At 35.8% G+C, this 22,211-nt stretch overlaps 1 protein-coding gene across 2 annotated transcripts in view; it reads left to right on the top strand.

Moving 5' to 3' along the window:
• The window catches only part of TTC17 (tetratricopeptide repeat domain 17), a 94,089-nt gene that overhangs the window by 24,114 nt on the left and 47,764 nt on the right, over nt 1-22,211 (top strand). For both annotated transcript variants that reach the window (XM_081061895.1, XM_081061896.1), the window contains exons 3-15: nt 2,316-2,485; nt 3,139-3,250; nt 3,476-3,607; nt 6,612-6,721; nt 7,517-7,661; nt 8,139-8,278; nt 9,739-9,899; nt 11,840-11,952; nt 12,760-12,906; nt 14,727-14,842; nt 15,000-15,165; nt 16,331-16,408; nt 16,544-16,768. In XM_081061895.1, coding sequence (XP_080918021.1) covers nt 2,316-2,485; nt 3,139-3,250; nt 3,476-3,607; nt 6,612-6,721; nt 7,517-7,661; nt 8,139-8,278; nt 9,739-9,899; nt 11,840-11,952; nt 12,760-12,906; nt 14,727-14,842; nt 15,000-15,165; nt 16,331-16,408; nt 16,544-16,768 — 1,815 coding nt within the window. The remainder of the gene's footprint in view (nt 1-2,315; nt 2,486-3,138; nt 3,251-3,475; nt 3,608-6,611; nt 6,722-7,516; nt 7,662-8,138; nt 8,279-9,738; nt 9,900-11,839; nt 11,953-12,759; nt 12,907-14,726; nt 14,843-14,999; nt 15,166-16,330; nt 16,409-16,543; nt 16,769-22,211) is intronic.

The raw sequence follows: 22,211 nt of genomic DNA, 5'->3' as shown, positions 1-22,211 counted from the left end.
CCCAAAGTAATATGGTTGCAATAAATCCAAATAGATCAGCAATTACAATAAATAAATTAAACTTACTGATTAAAACTGAGACTGTCAGATTGGATTTCTTATTTAGACCAGTTGTATGGTACATGTAAGAAACATGCCTTAAATAACACGAAGTGTAAACATTAAAAAAACAGTTGATAAAGTTGACCATTTCAATATTAAAAGCTTCTCTTTAGCAAATGACACCATGAGCAAAATTAAAAGATAAGCTACAAGCTGGGAGAAGATATTTATAATGCGCATAACTGATAGCAAATGAAGTCACAGAAGTACTCTTTTTCATAAATTTCTACAACTTGATTTTTTAATAACTTACTGGGGAAAATGGGCAGACTTGAGCAATCCAAAAAATATCTCATAAACATACTGAAAATATATTCAATTTTATTAGTGATTGATAAGATAGTCTACATTTTGTTGCTGAATAAATCAACATTTATATTGGCAGTAAACAGCCCCCAAAATCTCAGTGCTATTCTCATGAAAGAAGGTGGAAGCTCAAAGAAAAACAACTAAACAATATAAACCTGTTTAAAATTTCTGCTTAGAAGTGACATACGTCATCTCTACTCACACTCCATTGGCCAAAGCAGGTCACACAGCCACGCCTGGAGTCAGCAGGGGCAATACGCTGTAGTTTGCGTGCAGGAAAAGAGTGGGGTTGGAACAAATGATTGGAAACATTACTTAGTGACATCCTGATAATGGCTTAAAACAATAAGGCCATACCAAATGTCACTCTGATTCTTATGCCAGGACCCAGGCTGACGAACTCGTCACTGTCTGGAATAGTGCCATTCTTAGTACCTCAGGGAAAAGAAAGAACGTGGTGAAGCATACACTGGCTCTAAAAGTGCTTCCCTCTACAAGGATCAAATGGCACTTGTCACGTTCCATTGGCCAAAGCAAGTCATATTGGCCACCTCTGAGTCCAGCACAACAGTGATGTACGTTCCTCTTATAAGGAGGGGCAGCCAAATCATTAATAGCAATACAGTCTGCTGCAATAATATAGTCTCCCCCAATAATTGTAACAAGATAACATTCCATGCCCATCAGATTGGCATAAATTTAAAAAGTGTGACAAAACCAAATGTTGGTAAGTTTGAGGGAATATGGGTATTACCATAATCTGTTGGTAGAATTCTGGTTATAACCACTTTGAAGAGCAAATTGACAGTGTCTCAATAAAACTGAAAAGTGCCATCTTATATGACTCCATATTTTTACCCTGCTGGAACTTTCACACGTGCACAGGGAAACTTTTATAAGAATATAGTAGCATTTTTAGTGGAAAAAAAAATTTGAGAGGCAGCCTAAATGTTTACAGGAAGATGGATAATACATTTTTTATACATCCATTAAAATGAAGAATTTAGAGTTATACTGACCAATGTAGATAAATCTCAAAAACATAATGTTTTTAAAAAGTTGTAGAATGATACATGCAGTATGATACCATTTATATAAAAAAAATTTTAACTTTCAAAATAATGCTATATCTTGATATTGGAGATACATATGTGTGTGTGTATATATATATATATATATATATATATATATATATATATATATACACATACATATATGAAGTAATACATAGTAGAAGAGAATAGGGTAATATATAGTAATATTTTATAAGAATATACATAGAAATGATACCTTAAATAAATTCAGGATAGTGGTAACTTTGGGAAGAGAGAGGGATTTCCAAAACAGTAAATAGGGGCTTCGACTACTTTATTTTCCTTTAAAAAAAAAAAATCTGAAGTGACTATGGCGAAACATTATATGATAGACATGGGTAGTAGAAACAGGATCTTTATGTAATTCCTCTGTATGTTTGAAGAAAGAAAATTACGAGTGGTAGGAATTCACCTGGGACACAGAGCATTAGGGGAAGTTATTCCAGGTAGCAGTATCAATATGCTGGATGTCTTGAAGGACTGAAATATGACGTGTTTAGCCGATGTAAAATAGTTTCAATTGTGGAGCCATTCTGTTCCAGGGAAGTTGACAGACGCAGCTTTGTAGGTAGTCAGAGGTCATACTACGAAAGCACTAGTGTGCCAATATTGTGTTGTTACTTTCTGTGTGTGGACACCTGTTTTGAGAAGCTTATTTACGTCAATTACATTACGAGGGTGTATTCAGAATCCTTGTCTTCCCTCAGGATTCTCTGACTTCTTCAATACGTTAAATTCTCTTTTCCCTTGCTGGGTATCTAGACTGAAATATTAGAAAAATCCGTTGTGTTCTTATTTTCTTCTCAACAGAAGCAATTAGTTGCTCAAAAAATTCACATAGAAGAGAACGAGGACAGAGATACAGGACTGGAACAAAGACATAATAAAGAGGATCCAGACTGCATCAAAGCCAAGGTGCCCTTGGGGGACCTGGATCTGTATGATGGCACATACATAACTTTGGAGAGCAAAGACATCAGGTGAAGAGATGACCTTCTCCTCCCACTTCACCCCCCCCAAAATTACGTTTTCCTGAACCTTTCACAAAGCAGTAAGAAATTATTTCTCTGACAATAAGCTTCAATCACAGATAAGTTTATTGAAATTTGAAAGTTCAGAGTACATATAGAATTCTTACAAATCAATTAAAAATATTTAATACCGCCATAGAAAATTGAACAAGTTATAGTAAAAGACATACAAATGGCTAACAAACATGTAGAAAACATACTTCTCAATAATGATCAAGTAAGTACAAATGAAAACATTTAGTTTTCATCAATCAAATTGAAAAAAAGTGTTTAAAAATCAGTAACTGGTAGAAATGTGGAGAGGCTGTCAACAGAAGTATAAATTGAACAATTCTAGAAATAATTTAGCCATGTTATATTAGCTTTTAAGAAGTCCCTGATCTTAGCATTCTGTAACCAACCTATTTTCTCGGTCACCCTTGTTTTATGTTGAACTCCCAAAATGTTTGACTCTAACAACAGCTATGTGAAAAAGGTATGAATGTTGACTAATGTTGGTTATAAAGCTGAAATGTTTTGAGAATATGGTTCAGTTAGGGAAAAATTAGATATTTCTTCACCATTCATTCATTCATTCATTGCTTCTTGCTTCTTGATTTTAGCCCAGAAGATTATATAGACACAGAATCTCCTGTCCCTCCAGACCCTGAGCAACCTGATTGCACTAAAATTCTAGAACTTCCCTATAGTATACATGCTTTTCAACACTTGCGAGTAAGTAGAGATTTGGGACTTTTTTTTTTTTTTTTGGCATTTTTTAAAAATTTAGTCTCTTGCTTATAAATATCTTTTTCTTCTCTCCTTCCAGACAGCTTTATAATTTTACAAATATCTTGTATTTCTTGAGATTCCTGGAAAATAAATGCTATGAGATAACGAATTACTTGTGATCTTTTATAATCTCCTTTTTCTGTTTTTTAATGTTTTCCTTCTCTTCAGGGTGTACAAGAGAGAGTTAATCTTTCTGCACCCCTACAACCTAAAGAAGATCCAGTCTTCACATACTTATCTAAACGATTAGGAAGGAATATAGACGACATAGGGCACCTCATCCATGAAGGCCTACAGAAGGTAAGTCAACCGTGACTTGAAGAGCCAGGAGACTGTGTGAACAGAAGATATATTTCTCTCAGAAATTACCTGCCTTGCTTGTTTTTGTCTAGAGAGTGATTTTCAATCATGATTACATTAATGTAAACTGTACAGTTCAAAGCTAGGGAGAAACATTGGTAGTCCATCCCCTTCACCATGAAGGGATGCTGCAAAGTTTTACTTAAACTAAGTTATGAATAAACAAATTACAAACTAATCTAAGCAACAGAGGTTATAGACTAGATTGTATATTTTGAGTGTGAAAGAAAAGTTAATTTTAGTGTCTTAGCTGTATATACACATAATGCATAGATTATCACCATTCTCTAGACAAGGAAAAGAAGCACCACTAACAATAAAATCTTCTTGTAATTTTCTTTGAAGGGGACATCTACTTTAAAAAAATAAAATAGGGAATAATGCAACAGGACCCCAAGATTTCAATGTATCATTCAGGATAACTGGAAATTAGAAAATGGCTTTAGCTGTTCTCTGTGACTAAGGGGTGTCATGATGTAAGCTAGTTTCTAAGCAGTATTACAGTGTATGAAGTAAAATGTATAATTGCAACATTTATATACATACAGTTTATTGAACTACATTATACATTTTATATAAATATATGATTATTTTTGTAGCTAAGTTACCATCTTCATCTTGTTTTTCTGAAGGTAATGTAAAACATTGCATTCCCAGAAGTTGATGAGTAATAAGGGGAAACTGGCCTAGGATTTAAAATATCCTTCAGTAGTTCAAGAGAACGATGAAGATGGTTTGGACTAGAATGGTTAGTATTGGAAATGGAGGGACTTAAAACTATTTCAGGAAACGTTTAGAAGCTGATGAATTAGATATGGGGAATGAGGGGAAAAGAGGAATCAAGGATAATTCCTCAGTTTTTTGGCTTGAACAACATGAAGGAAGAGCAGGATTGGGTGGGAGAAGAGAAGAGGGAGTTCTGTTTTGGCCACATTAAATTTGAAATACCTGTATGATTCTGGAATTCCAGGAAGGGTCAGAGCTGGATATATAGATAGAGAATAATTGTTAAGTAGGGAGTAATTACAATCATAGGACTGGATAAGGTCACCTAGAGGACAGTGCAGTTTGAGAAGATGCCACCGAATCCTGGGTCCTCCCACAAGTAGCTGTCATCCAGAGAGGGGAGGGCCAGCAAGAGACCAAAAGGGTGTCCAGAAAAATGTGGTGTCCTAAGAGCAAAGGGGAAAAGTGCTCCAAAGGAGGAGGGAGTCATTAACAGTAACATTCGGACATTTATAGATTTGGGGGAGACTTTATGAGACATCTTACAGAAAGATTTTTTTTTTTATAGATTAATTTTTCTCTTCTAATATAGTATGATGTGTAGAGTATTCTGCTTATCCTGATGTTTTCAGTAGTTCATGTAGAGTTTTAATTCATCTTTTTGTTCCAATTCACAGTATGAAGTCTGAAAATAAGAGATAAAAATGAAAGCATTTGTTGATTTGAAGGAAACTTTCTCAAAAGGTTATCAAAAAGGAGACTGAATCCCAAGTCCTAAGTCATTTGTGAAAGAACGTAGTATTTCTTAACCAGCTGTACATAGTGCTAAAATCTTTAATTACATTGCTCAAAAATCTTATACTTTCCTTGAAGATGGAGTATATAAGGCTGATTAACAGAACTAGACCGTTTTAATCTTAAAAATAACTATTTTGAAAATAAAATAATTGGTCATTGTAAAAAATTCAGATTATTAATTAAAAAGTCTATATAAGGGAAAGTAAAAATTATAATAAAACTCACAGATAGTTACTATTTTATAATATAGTCTTTTGGATTTTTATTTTTATACATCTTTAGAGCTAAAACTTAATTATTGTCCTAGGATAAATTTTTTGTAGTGGAATTGTCGGGGTCAAAGGATAATCATATTTTTAAGGCCTTTGACATACATGTTGTCAAATTGTCCCCCAGAAACACTATACTGTACTAACCTAACATTTCTACAGTTATTATCTGAAGTTAATATACAGTGTAGCCAGTATTGGCACTCTTTTTCATGTTTACCAATTTGTAAAGGGAAACTTGTATCTTTTTTACTTCTTTTTCTTTTTTAAGTTTTATGTCATTTCACCAGCTAATTAGCCGTTGTTTCACATTTTTTGAATTATCTGTGTTTTTGTCTGTTTAGATTTTTTTTATGAGGTCCTTACGTAGTAAAGATATTAAATGTTGGCTATCATATGTTTTTCCCAGTGTATCTCAAACATGATGACTTTTTTTTCCATGCCGAGTTTGGGTTTAAATTTACATTGAGTTTTTGATATGATCCAGGTCAGTGTGATGACCTCTATTTTGAAATGTGGTTGAAATTCAGTATATGTTACGAGGCAAAAAATTCAGGCCACAAGAGAAGCAAATCTATATGAACTTGTTTAACTTAACTAAATAATGCACTTATTTACTATATTCTCAAGACTTAGTTTTTAGCAATGTAAAGGTTTGAATGAGATTCTAAACACAGATAATGAGAAAGGTTAATCTTTCACATAAGCATAAGCCTGTCATTTGCTTATGTATGTACCTCCATCCAGATATTAAATACATAGGAAACTTTGAAATATGTTAATTTCAGGAATTTCACATTGAGAGCACCTGGTATTTCCAAGTCAGTTAGGTTCTGACTTCTTAAGTTCTGAAATAAGGCCCAACAGGTTGTAGCTACTTGGTGGGCTTTTCAGCTTTGTTTGCCCCTTGGAATGATAGTGGTCGTAGGGTCACTGTGGGGATCGCACCTCAGTGCACTTGCACTTGCTCACCTGCTGATCAGGAGGCACTTTTGACAGGTGTCCTCTGCTTTATCGCTGCTATAGTAAGTCTGGCTCTTCTTTATCTTAAATTTCAGAAGAGAAAAAGTAGTCAAGATGCTCATTTTGAACATTCTGAGTTGAAGAAACTGCCTTGAGTTTGATTGTTGTTTTATTTGTTGACTCTCTAGAACTCTTCCTCATGGGTACTGTATAACATGGCTTCATTTTACTGGAGAATAAAGAATGAACCGTATCAGGTAGTGGAATGTGCCATGCGAGCACTTCACTTCTCTTCCAGGTAAGTTTCCGACTCTTCTGGACCTTCTGATTTTCCACATAACTCAGGGCTGCTAACGAAATCATACATAAGAAGCATCGTGTTGTACTTACTTTCTCCTTCATTCCTGTTCAAAGAAATTAGTCCCATCACAAAAAATGACAAATGACAAAGACGTCATAATAGCATAAAAGTGATAATAGCATAATATACATCTGATTTCCATTAGGAAAAAAATACATCATGTAAGTGCCCTATGATCCACTTGAGGCTTGAATGCAAGGGCCTTGGCTGAAGAAATTACCATAAATTAATTTTTTCTTAAAACAAATATAAGCCCTAAATACATTTTAAAACCATAAAATATTTTCAAGACCTTATTTTTGTGGTAAAACTTATGGCTACAAGCACCGTCAATTATATAAAAATGAAACGTGATTTTCTTCAATTATTTTCTCCATCTGTAAGTATACTCCAAGTTATTTCCCTAAGCTCTGTAACTTGGAGTGTAACTTTCCCTTGCTGGGTAGTTATACATACCGTGTTTCCCCAAAAATAAGACTTAGCCAGTTTTAATGCATCTTTTGGAGCAAAAATTAATATAAGACCGGGTCTTATACTAATATAATATAATTAGTACAATATAATAATATAATGTAATGTAATATAATATAATATACACCAGGTCTTATGTTAATTTTTGCTCCAAAAGACGCATTAGAGCTGATTGTCTGCCTAGGTCTTATTTTCAGGGAAACGGTAATTGTAGAACACATGCTTCTTTCCTAATATACAGCTCTGCTCCTTCTCTTTTAGGCACAATAAGGACATTGCCCTGGTGAACTTGGCAAACGTCCTGCACAGAGCGCACTTCTCTGCTGATGCCGCCGTGGTGGTCCACGCAGCTCTGGACGACAGTGACTTCTTCACCAGCTACTACACTTTGGGAAACATATATGCAGTAAATACAACTTCCTGTTTTCATACAACTTCCTGTTTTCATGAGCCAAACCAGCTGCTATTTTTTTCTTTTTTTTTTCAGTCACTAAAGAATACCTTTTTTATTCCTGTTTTGGTGTGAACAAAGGAAAGCGGTGGAAATCATTAGGAGGGAAAACAAAAAACCTCAACACAATAATGTATCATAATTGTCCCAGCCACTTACCCAAAAAAAGAAAAATAATGAAGTTGATAGGAATATTCAATTTCTGCAGAGTACCCCTCTTAAGATATTAATACCTTCCAATGAAGCGCTCCTCTAGCATGTTTTCTTGTGGTGGAGATTTAGCCATAGATCAAAATAACATTCACTGAGATACAGTCCAATGAGATATAGGTGTGATCTCATAAATCATTGGGGGTTTGGACAGACGCATATGGGCTGTGGCTAATGTTTTCTCCCATGTGTGTACGTGTGTGTTTGTTTTTGTCTCTTCAGATGCTTGGGGAATATAACCACTCAGTGCTCTGTTACGACCATGCTTTGCAGGCCAAACCTGGGTTTGAGCAAGCTATAAAGAGGAAGCATGCTGTCCTGTGTCAGCAAAAACTTGAGCAGAAATTGGAAGCTCAACATAGGTAATTGGGAGGAAAAATTTCACTGAAGCATTGGCACCATAAAACCTTAGCTTAGACCTGTGAAGGGTACTGTCAGTATTCATTTGATCATTAGAATTAAGAAAAACTTGACCGCTGCTAGTCCTGTCCCTTTTCTCCAAAGCCAGGAGGTTTAGCACAGTTTAGTGATTGTGTAGAGGAATCGCTTCAATAACATAGATTCCAGGACCTAGAGAATGTTGGCAGTAAATGCTGTCATTTAGAACTTTGCAATGTAACCGTTAATTATTTTTATGAAGTCAGATGGAGGCGGGAATGCTGTTGGATACTCATTCTGTTGATTCCATTTTATTTCCATGGAATACACTGTCATTAAAATCACTTGCATGTGCTATATTTGATCTTTCTCCCCTCAGGCTCCTAGGGTTCGGCTATTATTACGTTAGTCAAGTGAGATTGAGAGACATTATTTGGCCCACATTTGAATCAGATTTGTGTAAGTTATACAGTAATGGGATTCTATTGTGCTTGGTCCTTGCAGTATACTTAATAAAAAAATAAAATAAAAAATGATCCCATAAGTTAGGGATAACTCAGAAGTGAATTGTTCATCTCAAAGAATTAGTCTTAATGTTTTGAGTCTACTACTTTGAGTATTAGAGAATTAAATGGCGATTTGGAACTCATTAAATTTCTGTATTTGCCCTTATTTTCCAGTCTGTTTAAAGCATAAAAGTAGTGAAAAGGAAAGAATGACAGATTGTTGTTTATACCTGGCTTCTGTTATACCTGATCAGAACTTTCCCTGGTGGAGCTTCTTCCAATATCATGCTCTTAAGAATCGAATTGATTCTCTCGTATATAATCTGTACAGCTCCTAAATCTCTATATGTCACAGTGTAATAAGCAGTAAAACTTTTGTGACCAGATATAATCAGGCAGCTGATTTGACACCAAGTGGTAGAAAATAATCCTCTCTAAAGCAGTTTCTGTAGTTTCTCCCAAAATCTGTAAACCAAGGAGCTAGAGTGTGAGAACAAGGTACTGTGGCCCTTGCTTTTAACCTCTTTAGGCAAGAGTCAAAGGCAAAGGTAAAAAGGAGGATTCTAGAAAGACTTGGACTGTTAGTGGAACTAACACCAACTTTGTGGAGGGAAATAGAGTTGTTAAATATGTAAAGCTTTATAGTAGATTGTTATGTATCTTTTTTGACACGTGAAAAGTAGTTCAACACACCATTTACTCTCAGGCTAGTTATATTTAAGGGAAGAATTTCGCATCCATCTTTTTGCCCCCAAGTTTTAAAACAATAATATTTCTCTAGCCCCATTATTCTTGAACTTGTGCTACAGTGATTGTATGTTAAAAGTAAAAAACCTGGCAATTATTACTGAGAACCATAAAATCAATGCGTGTAAGTGGGTTTCAAATTCACAATTTTGAATTTCTGTAACTTTTCCCTGGTATTAAAAAATATTAAGATCCCTCCAGCGAACACTGAATGAGTTGAAAGAATATCAAAAGCAGCATGACCACTACCTGAGACAGCAGGAGATTCTAGAAAAGCATAAGCTGATTCAGGAGGAGCAAATCTTAAGAAATATCATCCATGAGACACAGATGGCAAAAGAGGCACAATTAGGTAAGTACTGATTCCAAATAATTGCAGACAGGTTAGGAAATACACTTCTAGTGTGTTTTACTTTCATAACTTTGATGTAGCCATAAAGCAGTACAAAGTTGTCTTTGTGACATCCTTTGATCTTAAAATCAAGAGTCGTCACAGTGGGTGGAAATGTAATGGCTCGGTGCGATGTCAGAGGGATAGTGGATGGGGTTAGGGGGGTCCACACAGTGTGAGGGATATAAATGATAAACGTCTAAGTATTACTTTGTCTTGTGCACCTGAAACTAATAAATAAATAAATACATAAATAAATAAATAAAATGGATGTTGTATCCATTTCAATATATAGTATATTCAATGCATCAAATATTGTATGGTTCCACTTATATGAGATACCTAGAATAGGCAGATTCGTAGAGACAAATTAGAATTATGGTTGCCAAGGGCTAGAAAGAAAGAGGAATGGGGAGTTACTGTTTAATGGATACAGAGTTTCTGTTTGGGATGATGAAAAATTTTGGAAATGGAAGCAGTGATGGTTGTCCAACATTGTGAATGTACTTAATGCCACTGAATTGTATACTTAAAAGTGGTTAAAATGGTAACTTTTATGTAATATATATTTTACATAATACAAAAAATGGGTGGGGAAAAAAAAGAGTCATCACAGTGGGTATACCAGCAGGTCTGGGGAGTTGGTTTGGTCCCTGTAGCTTTTTTTTAAATTCACATTTTAAAGTAAAAGTTAAATCTTTTTGATCCTAGTCTTAACAGTGGTTGTTTGCCCTCTGTGGTCTACATTGAGCTCCTCCAATTTTAACATGCATGTCAGTCTCCTGGGGATCTTGTTAAAATGCAGATTATGATTTAGTAGGTCTGAAGTGGGGCCTGAGATTCTATATTTCTAACAAGCTCCCATTTGTTTCCTGTTGCTGCTGGTCTGAAAAAACACTGTAACTGGACCCTACACCAAGTAAAACAAGCCAGACACACCCTAGAAAAAAAGCATCTGCCCTCTTTAGTCAACACTGGCAATAAGGCTGAATAGCCTTTCTTTCTTGCTCTCTTAAAAACAGAAGTTTTATTTTAGAAGTAAGATTTTAGATTAGAATTTATCTCAAGCAGAAATCCTTAACCAAGGTCAGTGGATTAGTTTCAGGGAATTCTGAAATCCTCCCCAAAATTACATGCACAATTGTATATGTGCACAATTTTTTTTCTGGGAAGAGGGTATATAGCGCTTATTAAAATCTCTTACTGTCTGTGATCTAAAAGTAGAACCAGCAGTCTAAAGGAGTTTGGATTGACAGGAGATCAGTGATTTGGTTATAACCAGAATGTTTCATTTCTAATTAAAGGGAGCAGATCTGGCACAAAAGAATAAATTAATAAAATCCTTTATATTATACCTTTTTTTCTTGATAAATATATTGATCTGGAAAGCCTCTTAACCTTTTAACCTTAGCTGTGACCATTCACAGTTCATTTTATGATCCACCTAACAAGTTTTCTTTGCTATTTTGAGTGTAAGGAGTATGTTGAGTCCTTGGGATTATTTAGTGCTCCATCTGTTCTGAAATGCAACCAGAGCTCTTGTATATAAATTTGAAACAGGATTATGAAGTACATAAAGCAAAATCTCTCCAGACAGATGGCTAGAAGTCTCTTAAAAAAGTGTGATCAATAGATTTTTACAATCACAGAATGTAATTGTCAGAAGATATCTTAGCGATTATTTCGTGGAGCACCTTTGTATTATAGGTAGAGAAACCAAGGCTTTTTTAGAATGATTTAGTTTAATCATTAATGAGTGTTCCCTTGTATAAATGCCCCCTGTATAATTACTCTGCCAGGCTCTGAAGAATACAGGGTTAAAAGTAAATGCTGTAGATTAAGAAAATCATCTTGGCATTGCTGATCTTTCTCATCAGTTGTAATTTCCTTTCTTGTGCCAGGCAATCATCAGATATGCCGTCTGGTCAACCAGCAGCATAGTTTACATTGCCAGTGGGACCAACCTGTGCGTTACCATCGTGGAGATATCTTTGAAAATGTGGACTATGTTCAGGTTCTTTTTCTCAGTTTCTTGTAGATCTTACAAACTTTTGCATATCTAAGAGTAATATTGTTTCCCTCCCTCCCCCACCCTTGTTGTTCCTTGTATGTTTGATCCCTAAAATTTGTGACTGTCATTTAAGGTTTTGAGTATCTTATGTTTATAAAGTCATATTTTATAGAAAGTACCCAATTCCTCCATGAATGATATTTCTATTTCCCAAAGAATAATCATCATGTTCATTCCTCTTTCTCATGTCTTTCCTACCATGTCCCGTCCTGGTCCCATTCTTTTATCTAACAACATTTCAGAAATATTTAAGAACTATGGTATCTCATGAGACTATCAAACACTGTTTTACTTGGTTTGGAGGAAGACTATGTATATTTGGAATTAATTGTTAAATAGTCTATAATGCCTAAATGATAGCTATGTTAAACTCTTAACACTTTCTTAAGTCCCCTTGCTTCTGTCGACAACACACTAATTTTATAGAGTAGTGATTATTTTAGGGGAGTGAAGTAATGAGCCAAACCTCTAAATCAGCTAATCATTAAACCTAAAAGAGACTAAATCATAGAAAGGAAAACAGTCCAATAGCATAGTTGATTGAAAATTGCTGACTATGCATTATCTGTGAGAAAATGCTATTGGGCATAGTTCTGAGAATTAAAAGATCTGATTGTTTTATTACTGACATGCTCTCTTATTTCCTACTATTTTGAGTATTCGCTAAATGTTTTCGGGGTAAGTTAAATTTTAGTCACAACTCCTTTCCCACTTCCAGATTGATTGTAAACTTTTCTTTTCATTTTCTAGTTTGGTGAGGATTCATCAACTTCCAGTATGATGTCTGTGAACTTTGAGGTTCAGGCAAATCAGAGTGATATTAGTGACTTGGTCAAGTCTTCTCCAGTAGCGCATTCTATTCTCTGGATCTGGGGCAGGGACTCTGATGCATATAGGGTAAGTTAATAGATGGAATTTTCTCAAACAGACAAGCTCTTTTAAAGCAGTAGCCCTCAACCTCACTGATTAATATGGCCCCTATCAGTGTTCAGCTTAGTTCAGCACACTTATTAAACGTCTATTACTGGAAGTCATTCTGCTAGGTAGTAAATAAGTAAGGCCCAGGATCTGCCTTGAGTTCTTCCCAATCACGAAGAGCAGCTAGCCTTCCTGATTTCAATTCAAGCTCTGAGCTCTGAGTATAATTACCATCCCTAACAAGTTCCTCAACTTGACCTCAGTGTATGCTTGTATATACGTCTGTTTAATCAGCATTTTTTTATTGAGCTCCCAACTGTGGACCAGGCTGGGTCAATGAATATAGCACACACAAATTCCTGCTCTGCTGGGGCTTACATTCTAGCGGAAGATACAGACAGTAAACAAGTTAATAAAGATGTATTTCTCAGCTAGCTAAGCACTAATTGTGTATTGGCCAATGGAAATACCAAGGTATGAGGACAGAGACCAGGTATTTTTTATTCACTGGTAAATTTTCAGAATGCAATTGTTTTTATTCTAACAGAATTAATGTAGCCACTTAGATTTAATTATGTGTACTGTAAATTCCCCAGAGTTGATAGCTTCAGGATATGTTTAGTGGGGCCAGCCCGGTGGCTCAGGCGATTGGAGCTCTGTGCTCCTAACTCCGAAGGCTGCCGGTTCGATTCCCACATGGGCCAGTGGGCTCACAACCACAAAGTTGCCAGTTCAATTCCTTGAGTCCCACAAGGGATAGTGGGCAGCACCCCCTGCAACTAAAATTGAACACAGCACCTTGAGCTGAGCTGCCGCTGAGCTCCCGGATGGCTCAGTCAGTTGGAGCGCGTCCTCTCAACCACAAGGCTGCCGGTTTGACTCCCGCAAGGGATGGTGGGCTGCGCCCCCTGCAACTAGGAACGGCAACTGGACCTGGAGCTGAGCTGCGCCCTCCACAACTAAGACTGAAAGGACTTTGTTTGACTTGGAAAAAAGGCCTGGAAGTACACACTGCTCCCCAATAAAGTCCTGTTCCCCTTCCCCAATAAAATCTTTAAAAAAAAAAAAAAAAAGATATAAGTTTACTAAGCCTCTGGTACGTGTTATTTATATTTAGGAAAAATGAACAGTTTACAAATCAAAAACAAGTGTTAAACTTTGGCATTGGCAAAGAAAAGGTCTTAGTTCGGGGAAAAATCATTTTCTGTGCCAGTTTTAAAAGCTTATGTTCAGGTACAATTAATTCATAGACTTCACCTTAAATTGGCTTAAACCAAAGAAAATTCGCCTTATATTAGAAGAGGTCCAGAGATAGGGCATGCTTTAGGCTTGGTTGATTCAGTGGCCTATGGATGTCATTAGTCACCCATTTCTTTCCTTTCCTTAAATTTGCCATCATGGTATCAGTTTCATCTTAAAGCTTGTCTTACTCATGGTCATGAGATGACAGCTCGCAGCAACTAGAGCAGCACGGTTTCGGTCCCTTAGTGGCATAAGAAACTAAGACTGGCTTTTCTTTCCCAGATGTCCCAAGCCAGCCTCCCCTCGTGTCTCATTGGCTCACCCGACCTTGGCCTGCCCAGCCCTGAACCAGTCTATGATAAAGCGGGTGCAGTTACTGACTTAGACTCAAACTCTGCAGTAGAAGGAACATTATAGAATCAACCAGTGTCTACATTTATCTTAAAATACTAAATTGTTTAATTACCCCAGTATATTTATGTTCTTGTAGAAGTGCATGTAGCATGTTGAAATACTGACTCCAACGACATTTATGAGACACTTTCTTCCTTTATTAGGACAAGCAGGATATTCTGTGGCCTAAAAGAGCAGACTGTGTGGAAAGCTACCCGAGGGTCCCCACTGGCGGAGAATTGCCCACGTATTTTCTACCCCCGGAAAACAAAGGACTCAGGCAAGTGCTGGTGGATTTGACAAAGCACTTGATTCTGCCTGATTGGCGTCTGACGGTTCTTTGAGAGCACCAGCCTTGGACTTGAAAGGTTTAAGTCTTTATCTTGACATCACCCAAACTTTGAAAATATGAATCTTGTTCCTTTTTCTTGTGCCAGGATCCACGAACTCAACAGTGATGATTATTCTTCCGAAGAGGAGGCCCAAACCCCTGACTGTTCCGTAACTGACTTCAGAAAAAGCCAGACTCTGTCCTACTTAGTCAAAGAATTAGAGGTCCGCATGGATTTGAAAGCCAAAATGCCAGATGACCATGCACGAAAAGTAAGGCTCCCTTAGGCTGGTGTTTATTGCCGTCCGTTCCGGGTGACTTCACAAGCCCCTTAGGTGGAACAAAAATCTGGTAGAAGGCAGTGGTTGAGCTTTAAGTTTATAAAACTGAAGAATAGAGTTAAAGAATTGGTGAACACCTTAAGAAGTCAGTCACGCCATTGAAAGAGTGCTTGGAAAGTGTTCCCTGGGGCTGTGGTTCACTTAGGCCCAAGTGCTGTTCGTCTCTCTCACTAAGAAGGTGACAAAGCTGAGTAACACAGAATTCTCCACTTACCTAACGGAGGCCATTCTGACCACTTGCGGTCGCATCCTCCAAACCTCCAGAAGGTCCTATTTGAAAGCTTGAAGATTCTTTCACTGGCCTTATCAACCCTGCTTTGGACTTATATGAGGTGCTCATGAAATTTGTATTGATTTGCTAACCACTTTGCAAACATTATAAATAAGTTCTGTTATGTTGTTTACTTTAATCCTGTTAGTTATGTATAACTAGGAGTGCTTTATTATAAGCATAAATTCTATATTTCATGCCATTCCAAAGACACAAATGAAAAAAATTACCTTTTTATAAAGAAAACAGACCATCACAACAAACTTTTTTTAAATTTAATTTAAAAACTGTAAACAGTTACTACTTTCACTCAACAAACATTTACTGAGGCAGAAAAACATGTGCCAGGGAGTGTTTTGCATGCTGGGAATACAAAGATAAATAGATTGGGGTCCCTGCCTGAGAGTTGTTCTCAGTTACATGCATGCTGCAAGAACGTGAAGTAGATTCATTGAGGATTTGGTGCTTTTCCAGCTAAGAAAGATAGCAGGTATTTTTATTGCATCAGGTATTGCATGCTGTGGTTTTCTGAACAGTTTCTCCATTGGTTCTGGACACTTAGGTTGACTCTAATGGGGTGTGGTAGATCACCTTAGTATGTATATGGGGTATGTGTCTTTTCATGGTTATAGGAAACTAGGGCATACATGTGAGCAGGTCAACACCTGTTGGTATATCAATGACCTCGTGTTACATGATTATAAATATCTATTCAAAATAGCTGTTCCTGAGGAGCTCACGTAGAGACTGCTGTCTGTAGAAATTCTTTTCAAATGTCTTCCCTATTATTTTCAATTGAGTCAGTCTTCCTTTTGATATTTTCAGATTTTGCTTTCCCGTATTAATAACTATACTATCCCAGAAGAAGAAATTGGGTCTTTCTTATTTCACGCTATTAATAAGGTGAGCCATACCTCAGACATCTGAAATTTAAATGCTTAGTAACTGCAATTAAAAATTAAAATGCACATATTAAAAATCCTTTTCTGAACAAGTACTGTATTCTTCTGTTAACGGAAGTGTTTTGGGGTTTTTCAGCCCAACGCTCCTATCTGGCTGATACTCAATGAAGCCGGACTCTACTGGAGAGCGGTGGGAAATAGCACTTTTGCTATTGCTTGTCTTCAGAGGGCTTTGAATTTGGCTCCACTTCAATACCAGGACATCCCTCTTGTGAACTTGGCCAATCTTTTGATCCACTATGGCCTTCATCTGGATGCCACTAAGCTGCTACTTCAGGCTTTGGCCATCAATAGCTCTGAGGTGAGCTTTTATGTTTCTTTGTAGCCACACACACCATGTGGGCGGAACTCAAATTCAGAGTAGAATTGGCATATTTTGAGAGGGCATAAAACAGATTTTGTTTTGTTTTCTTTTTGATGTGTTCATTGCTTTATTTTTAAATGAGTGAAATTTATAATTATACGGTTAATTTTTCAGAAACTTAACGTACATTTAAATAAGAATCACATAGCTGCTAAAGATATACAGCCACGTTTTTATGTCAGTCTGATCTGGTTTATACTTTATCCTACTCATTGCAACATGCACACTACTTAATATTATGCTATTTTACAACTTTAATTTATAGATATTTGTCTACCAACCAGGCCAGATCACAGTTCAAAGGTTGTGCTGATAAGAATAGACAGGTAGATTGATATTTAAGCCCTGAACCTCCCCCATGCAGTCCGTGGAGTTAGCGTCGCTGCTTTTCTGTTAATTAGTCTATTTCATAGTTGCTAAGGTACCACTTTTCTTTTCATATATTAACATCTCTGAAATAAGAATGCATGTCCCAATTGATGACATCTTAGGGTTGATGAAATACAGTTATAATAAATACAAAATTAAATTACTTCTGTACCTACTGTCTAAATGTTTGTAAGTTTTATATCCAGAGAAACTTTCAGAAAGAGTGTGCAGGAATGGTTTCAGTTTTATTTGATGTAATGAGAAGAAAATATTGCCTGTTAAGAGTGTCCTTTGGGGAAAAAAAAAAGTGTCCTTTGAAATATACAAATTCACACCTGGCTTTTAAGCAAAAGTTTACAATCGCTATGCTATACCATAGGTCAAGTTACTAAAGACGTACCTCAAATATGTCTCACATTTACTGTCTGCCAGGTGTGGGTACAGTGGGAACAGATGCTATCTATGTAAGGGATGCGATGAAGCAGGCACCCGGATGGAATGCTCAGTGCAGCTGTATTTGCTTTCTGTTGCCACCAGCCAAGGCAATTAGGCAGTGTTCTTCTGAAGGAAAAAAAGTTCCTTTACAGAGTAGTTGCCTCTCTATATTTGAATGTTAAACTCAAATTTCAGTTGTTAAAAACTGTGGTACTACAACAAGCATAAAAAGATAAATCAATGGATCAGGGTAAATACCCCCCAAATAAACTTTAATCAGCACTCCACCCCCCAACTGTCAACATTTGGAGGTATTTTCTTGTAAGCTTTTCTTCTATGTAAGTATTTCATAGTGTTGCAACTCTACTGTATTGCTGATCTTTAAAACTTATTATATAAAAATAATTTATTACTACATAGTTTTTACAGCCATCAAGGTAAGTGGTTGTATAAAGGTTCAATTAACTGGTAGATCACAGCTTACTCTAATGTTGGGTATTTAGGTTACTGATAGTGCGTAGCTATCACCAATATGGTTTCCTGCATAAGACCTTTTCTGTATTCCAGATAATTTTCTTAGTAAAGATTGCTAGCACTGGAATTACTAAGTCAGTAAGAGAATGAACATTTTGATGGCAGTGATACAAAATGCAAATAGTCCACCAAAAGATTTGGACTAATGTATATTGCTATAAGATCTAAAAATATTATTTTCACTTGTATCTTCACCAGAATTAAAATAACTGCTAACTTTTATTGATTGTTTGCTAGAGCCAGGTATCGTACTGAGCACTGTACATGTAATAATTCATTTGATCCTCACAACAACCCTATAAGCTAAAATCTACCCAGTTGATAGATTAAAAAAAAGACTCAGAGATGTACCAAAAGTCAGAATTTGGATTTGAACTCAGGGAGATGGACCACAGAGCTCACACCTTTAGTCGTGTCTCACTGCCTCTGAATTTACATTTGTAAAACAAGTTTACTTTAGAAAAATTTACTTCTCTATTGCAACATAAATTTATCTTTTAATTGTATTTTAAACGTAAAATTTCATATGTGCATTTTGCTCATTTTGTTAGAATTTCGTTTTTTTATTTTATATGAACTCTTTATACAATAAAGTCTTTAACTCCATCTGTCATATGTTAAAAATATTTTCTCTCTTTGCCTTTGTATCATAGCTTTTTAAAATTACCTTTAAATTTGTCTATCTTTTCTCTTTTGATTTCTATTGTTAGATGTAAGATGTCCTCATGAGAAAAAAAATCAGTTCTAATTTGTGTTTTCTATGACTTGTCTTTAAATATTAATAGTTAACTCTCAAACATACAAAGATCTTTTCCTATGTTGTCTTCTAGATGTTTTATAGTTTTGTGTTTTACGTTTAGGTTTATGATCCATTTCAAGTTAAATTTTCTTTATGATGTGAGGTAGGGATCAAAGTTCATTCATCAAACTTCCTGTCCATAATAGATACCCAGTTGTTCCAGCACCGTATCTTGAGAGCACTATTATTTCCTGTTCTATTACGTATCACCTTTGCTCTGAACTCAGATTCCTTTATTCAGGAGTTTACTTGACAGCTCTACTTGGATATTTAAAGCACACTCTAAAGCTAAAGGCCAAAACTAAGCTCCTTAACATTGTTCTAATTTGTCCTTCTCTGGCTTCCCCATTTGAGAAAATGCTGGTAACTCAGGTCAAAAACTTAGAGCCATTCTTTATACCTTTCTTCTTCTCTCAGGGCAAATTCAGTTGATTAGCTAACCTGCTGATTCTATTTTCAAAATATACCTAGAATTTTAGAATTTCACTATTTATCATCATCTCCACTGCTGTCTGATCCAGACCACCATTATCTTTTATCAGAATTATTCCAGTAGCCTCCTAACTAGCTTCTCTATTTTTGGCCTGTGTCTCCTTACGGTCTATTCACAATACAGCAACCAGTGAGAATCTTAAAAAAAATCAGATGTCATCTCTGTTCACATCCCTCAGTGGTTCTCCATGTGACTCACAGTAAAAGACATCCCTCATTGGTTCTCCATGTGACTCACAGTAAAAGATAAGAATTGACACAACCACCTCAATCTGGTCCTGTAGCATGATTCGGACATGTGTAACAGTATTCTGATTGTTAGAGCATAATGTTATTCCTCTGTGGGGAAAAAAAGTTTAAGGAAAACTAATAAAAATCTATTTAAAGCAAAGAAAAAGAAAAAAAAGAATTGATAATGGCGTAGAAGGTCCTTCATGACCTTGTTTCTTTTTTGGCCTCATCTCCATGGGATCATTCCTTTGCTTATTCTATTCTAGCCTCACATGCCTCTTTCAGTTCTTTGAACATGCTAGCCAAGCTCCCACCTCAGGGCCTTTGCACTTTCTCTTCTCTCTGCATGGAATACTTCACCCCGCCAAGAGTCTTCATAGCTTGCTCCTAATCTTCTTAAAATCTTTTACAAACGCTAACTTCTCAGTACATCCTTCCATTACTACTCTATTTAAAATGGTACTCCCTTCCCCACTGTAGGACTCCTGATATCTATTCCCTGCCGTACTTTTCTCTATCACATCTTCACAATTGTGTGACACTAGACTATAAGGTCCACAAAAGTGGGAATTTATCTCTTATTTTCTGCTATATCCCCAGTGTTTAAAACAGTGTCTGAAACATTCGTGAATATTCAGTAATTATTTTCTGGATGAATTGATGAAAATTCATCTTTGTTTTCAAAATGCATACTAGTTTGTCTCAATACAAGATATTTGCACAGCCATCATTCTGATCATAGGGATAGTTATAACATTTTGTTTCTGTATGCAAAATATAAGGACACTTTTGAATACAAAATATAGGATTTAATTTTGTATTTGGATGTAAACCACTAAATAATCCTTTCAATGTAATCTGAGAGCTACCTGGATCAGGCCTCTTTAATCTGGAATATTTTGTACACCGTGGCTTATTTATAGTGAGACATTTTGGATGACCTAATAGCCTGAATCAAAAGCAAGTAGTCGGATAAATTATAGGCGTTGCTTTTTATAGATATATGTTGTGAATTTGAGAATAAAACGTTCTTAGATCTTTTAAAATATTTTTAATGATAAAGTAAGTGTGGAATAAATGTAAGTGGAATAAACAAGCAAATACAAAATACTATGTATTTCCACTAAAACAATCTAAACTCAATACTTTGGGCTGTTTATTTAAAAAAGCTTCAACAAACAATTGGAAAATAGAATACAAAAACTATAATAGCATCAAAAAAATCTGATATGTAGAAATAAATCTAAAGGAAAATGTTCAAGATTTCTAAACTGATTACAAAGCATTGCTAAGAGGAAGATGGCCTAAATAAGTGGAGATCCACATCGTGTTAATGCACTGGAAGATTCAATATTAAGATGTAAGTTCTCTCCAAATTGATTTAGAGATTCAATTCAGTCCCAAACTCCCAGCATTTGCATGTATGTGTGTGTATAAATCGGTAAGATGATTCTAAAATCTACATAGAAGTGCATCTAGAAAAACCAAAAATTTGGGGGATGAGGAGGAAAAATAAAAGAGTTGGAAGGCTTACATTACTAGATTTCAGGAGTTGGTGTAATTAAGTCAGTATGATATTGGCACAAGGATGCTCAAATATATCAACGGAACAATAATAGAGAAATAGAAGTAGGCCCGTACGTATGTGTTCACCTAATTTATGACAAAGGCACACCTGTAGTTTCGTTGGTGGTGGAAGGACGTTTTGGTTTTTCAATGAGTAGTGCTGGTGTACTTGGATAGCCACGGTGGAAAAGGAACTGAACCTTGACTCCTACCTCACGTCATACACAAAGTTAATTTGAGATGAATCATGTACCAAAATGTGAAAGATAAAGCAATAAAGCTTCTTGATGAAAACAGGGAAAAGTCTTCATCAGCTTACAGTAGGCAAAGATTTCAAAAAACACTATAATTTTTTTTGGCTCTACTTAAGTTTAATACTTCAGAAAATATTAGAAGCAGTGAAAACAATTCTATTTCCTAAAAATACTTTTAATTTTCTTTCATTATGAATTTCTGTATTTTTTTTATTAGTTTCATGTGTACAAAACAACATAGTGATTAGACATTTATACCCCTCACAAAGTGATAACCTACAAGTCCACTACCATCTGACACCGTACATAGCTATTACAATACTACTGACTATTCCCTGTACTGTACGTACCATTCCATGACTATATGTTTTTTTAATTATAATTGACATTCGGTATTATTTTATATTAGTTTCAGATATACAGTATAGTAGCTAGGCATTTATATAATTTATGAAGTGATTCCCCCATTAAGTCTAGTCCTCATTTGACACTATACATAGTTTTTACAGTATTATTGACTATATTCCCCATATTGTATTTCACATCCCCGTGACTGTTTTGTAACGACCAGTTTATACTTCCTAATGCCTTCACCTTTCTCACCCATTCCCCCACACACCCTCCCTTATAGCAGCCAACACTAACTATAATTAAAGAAAAAATATATAAACTGAACTTCATTAAAATTAAGAATTTCTAT

Source organism: Rhinolophus hipposideros (genome assembly GCF_964194185.1).
Source record: "Rhinolophus hipposideros genome assembly, chromosome: 10".
In the NCBI taxonomy this organism is placed as follows: Eukaryota; Metazoa; Chordata; class Mammalia; order Chiroptera; family Rhinolophidae; genus Rhinolophus; species Rhinolophus hipposideros.
Note: the sequence above shows the minus strand (reverse complement) of the source record. Positions and strands in the feature narration are given on the sequence as shown.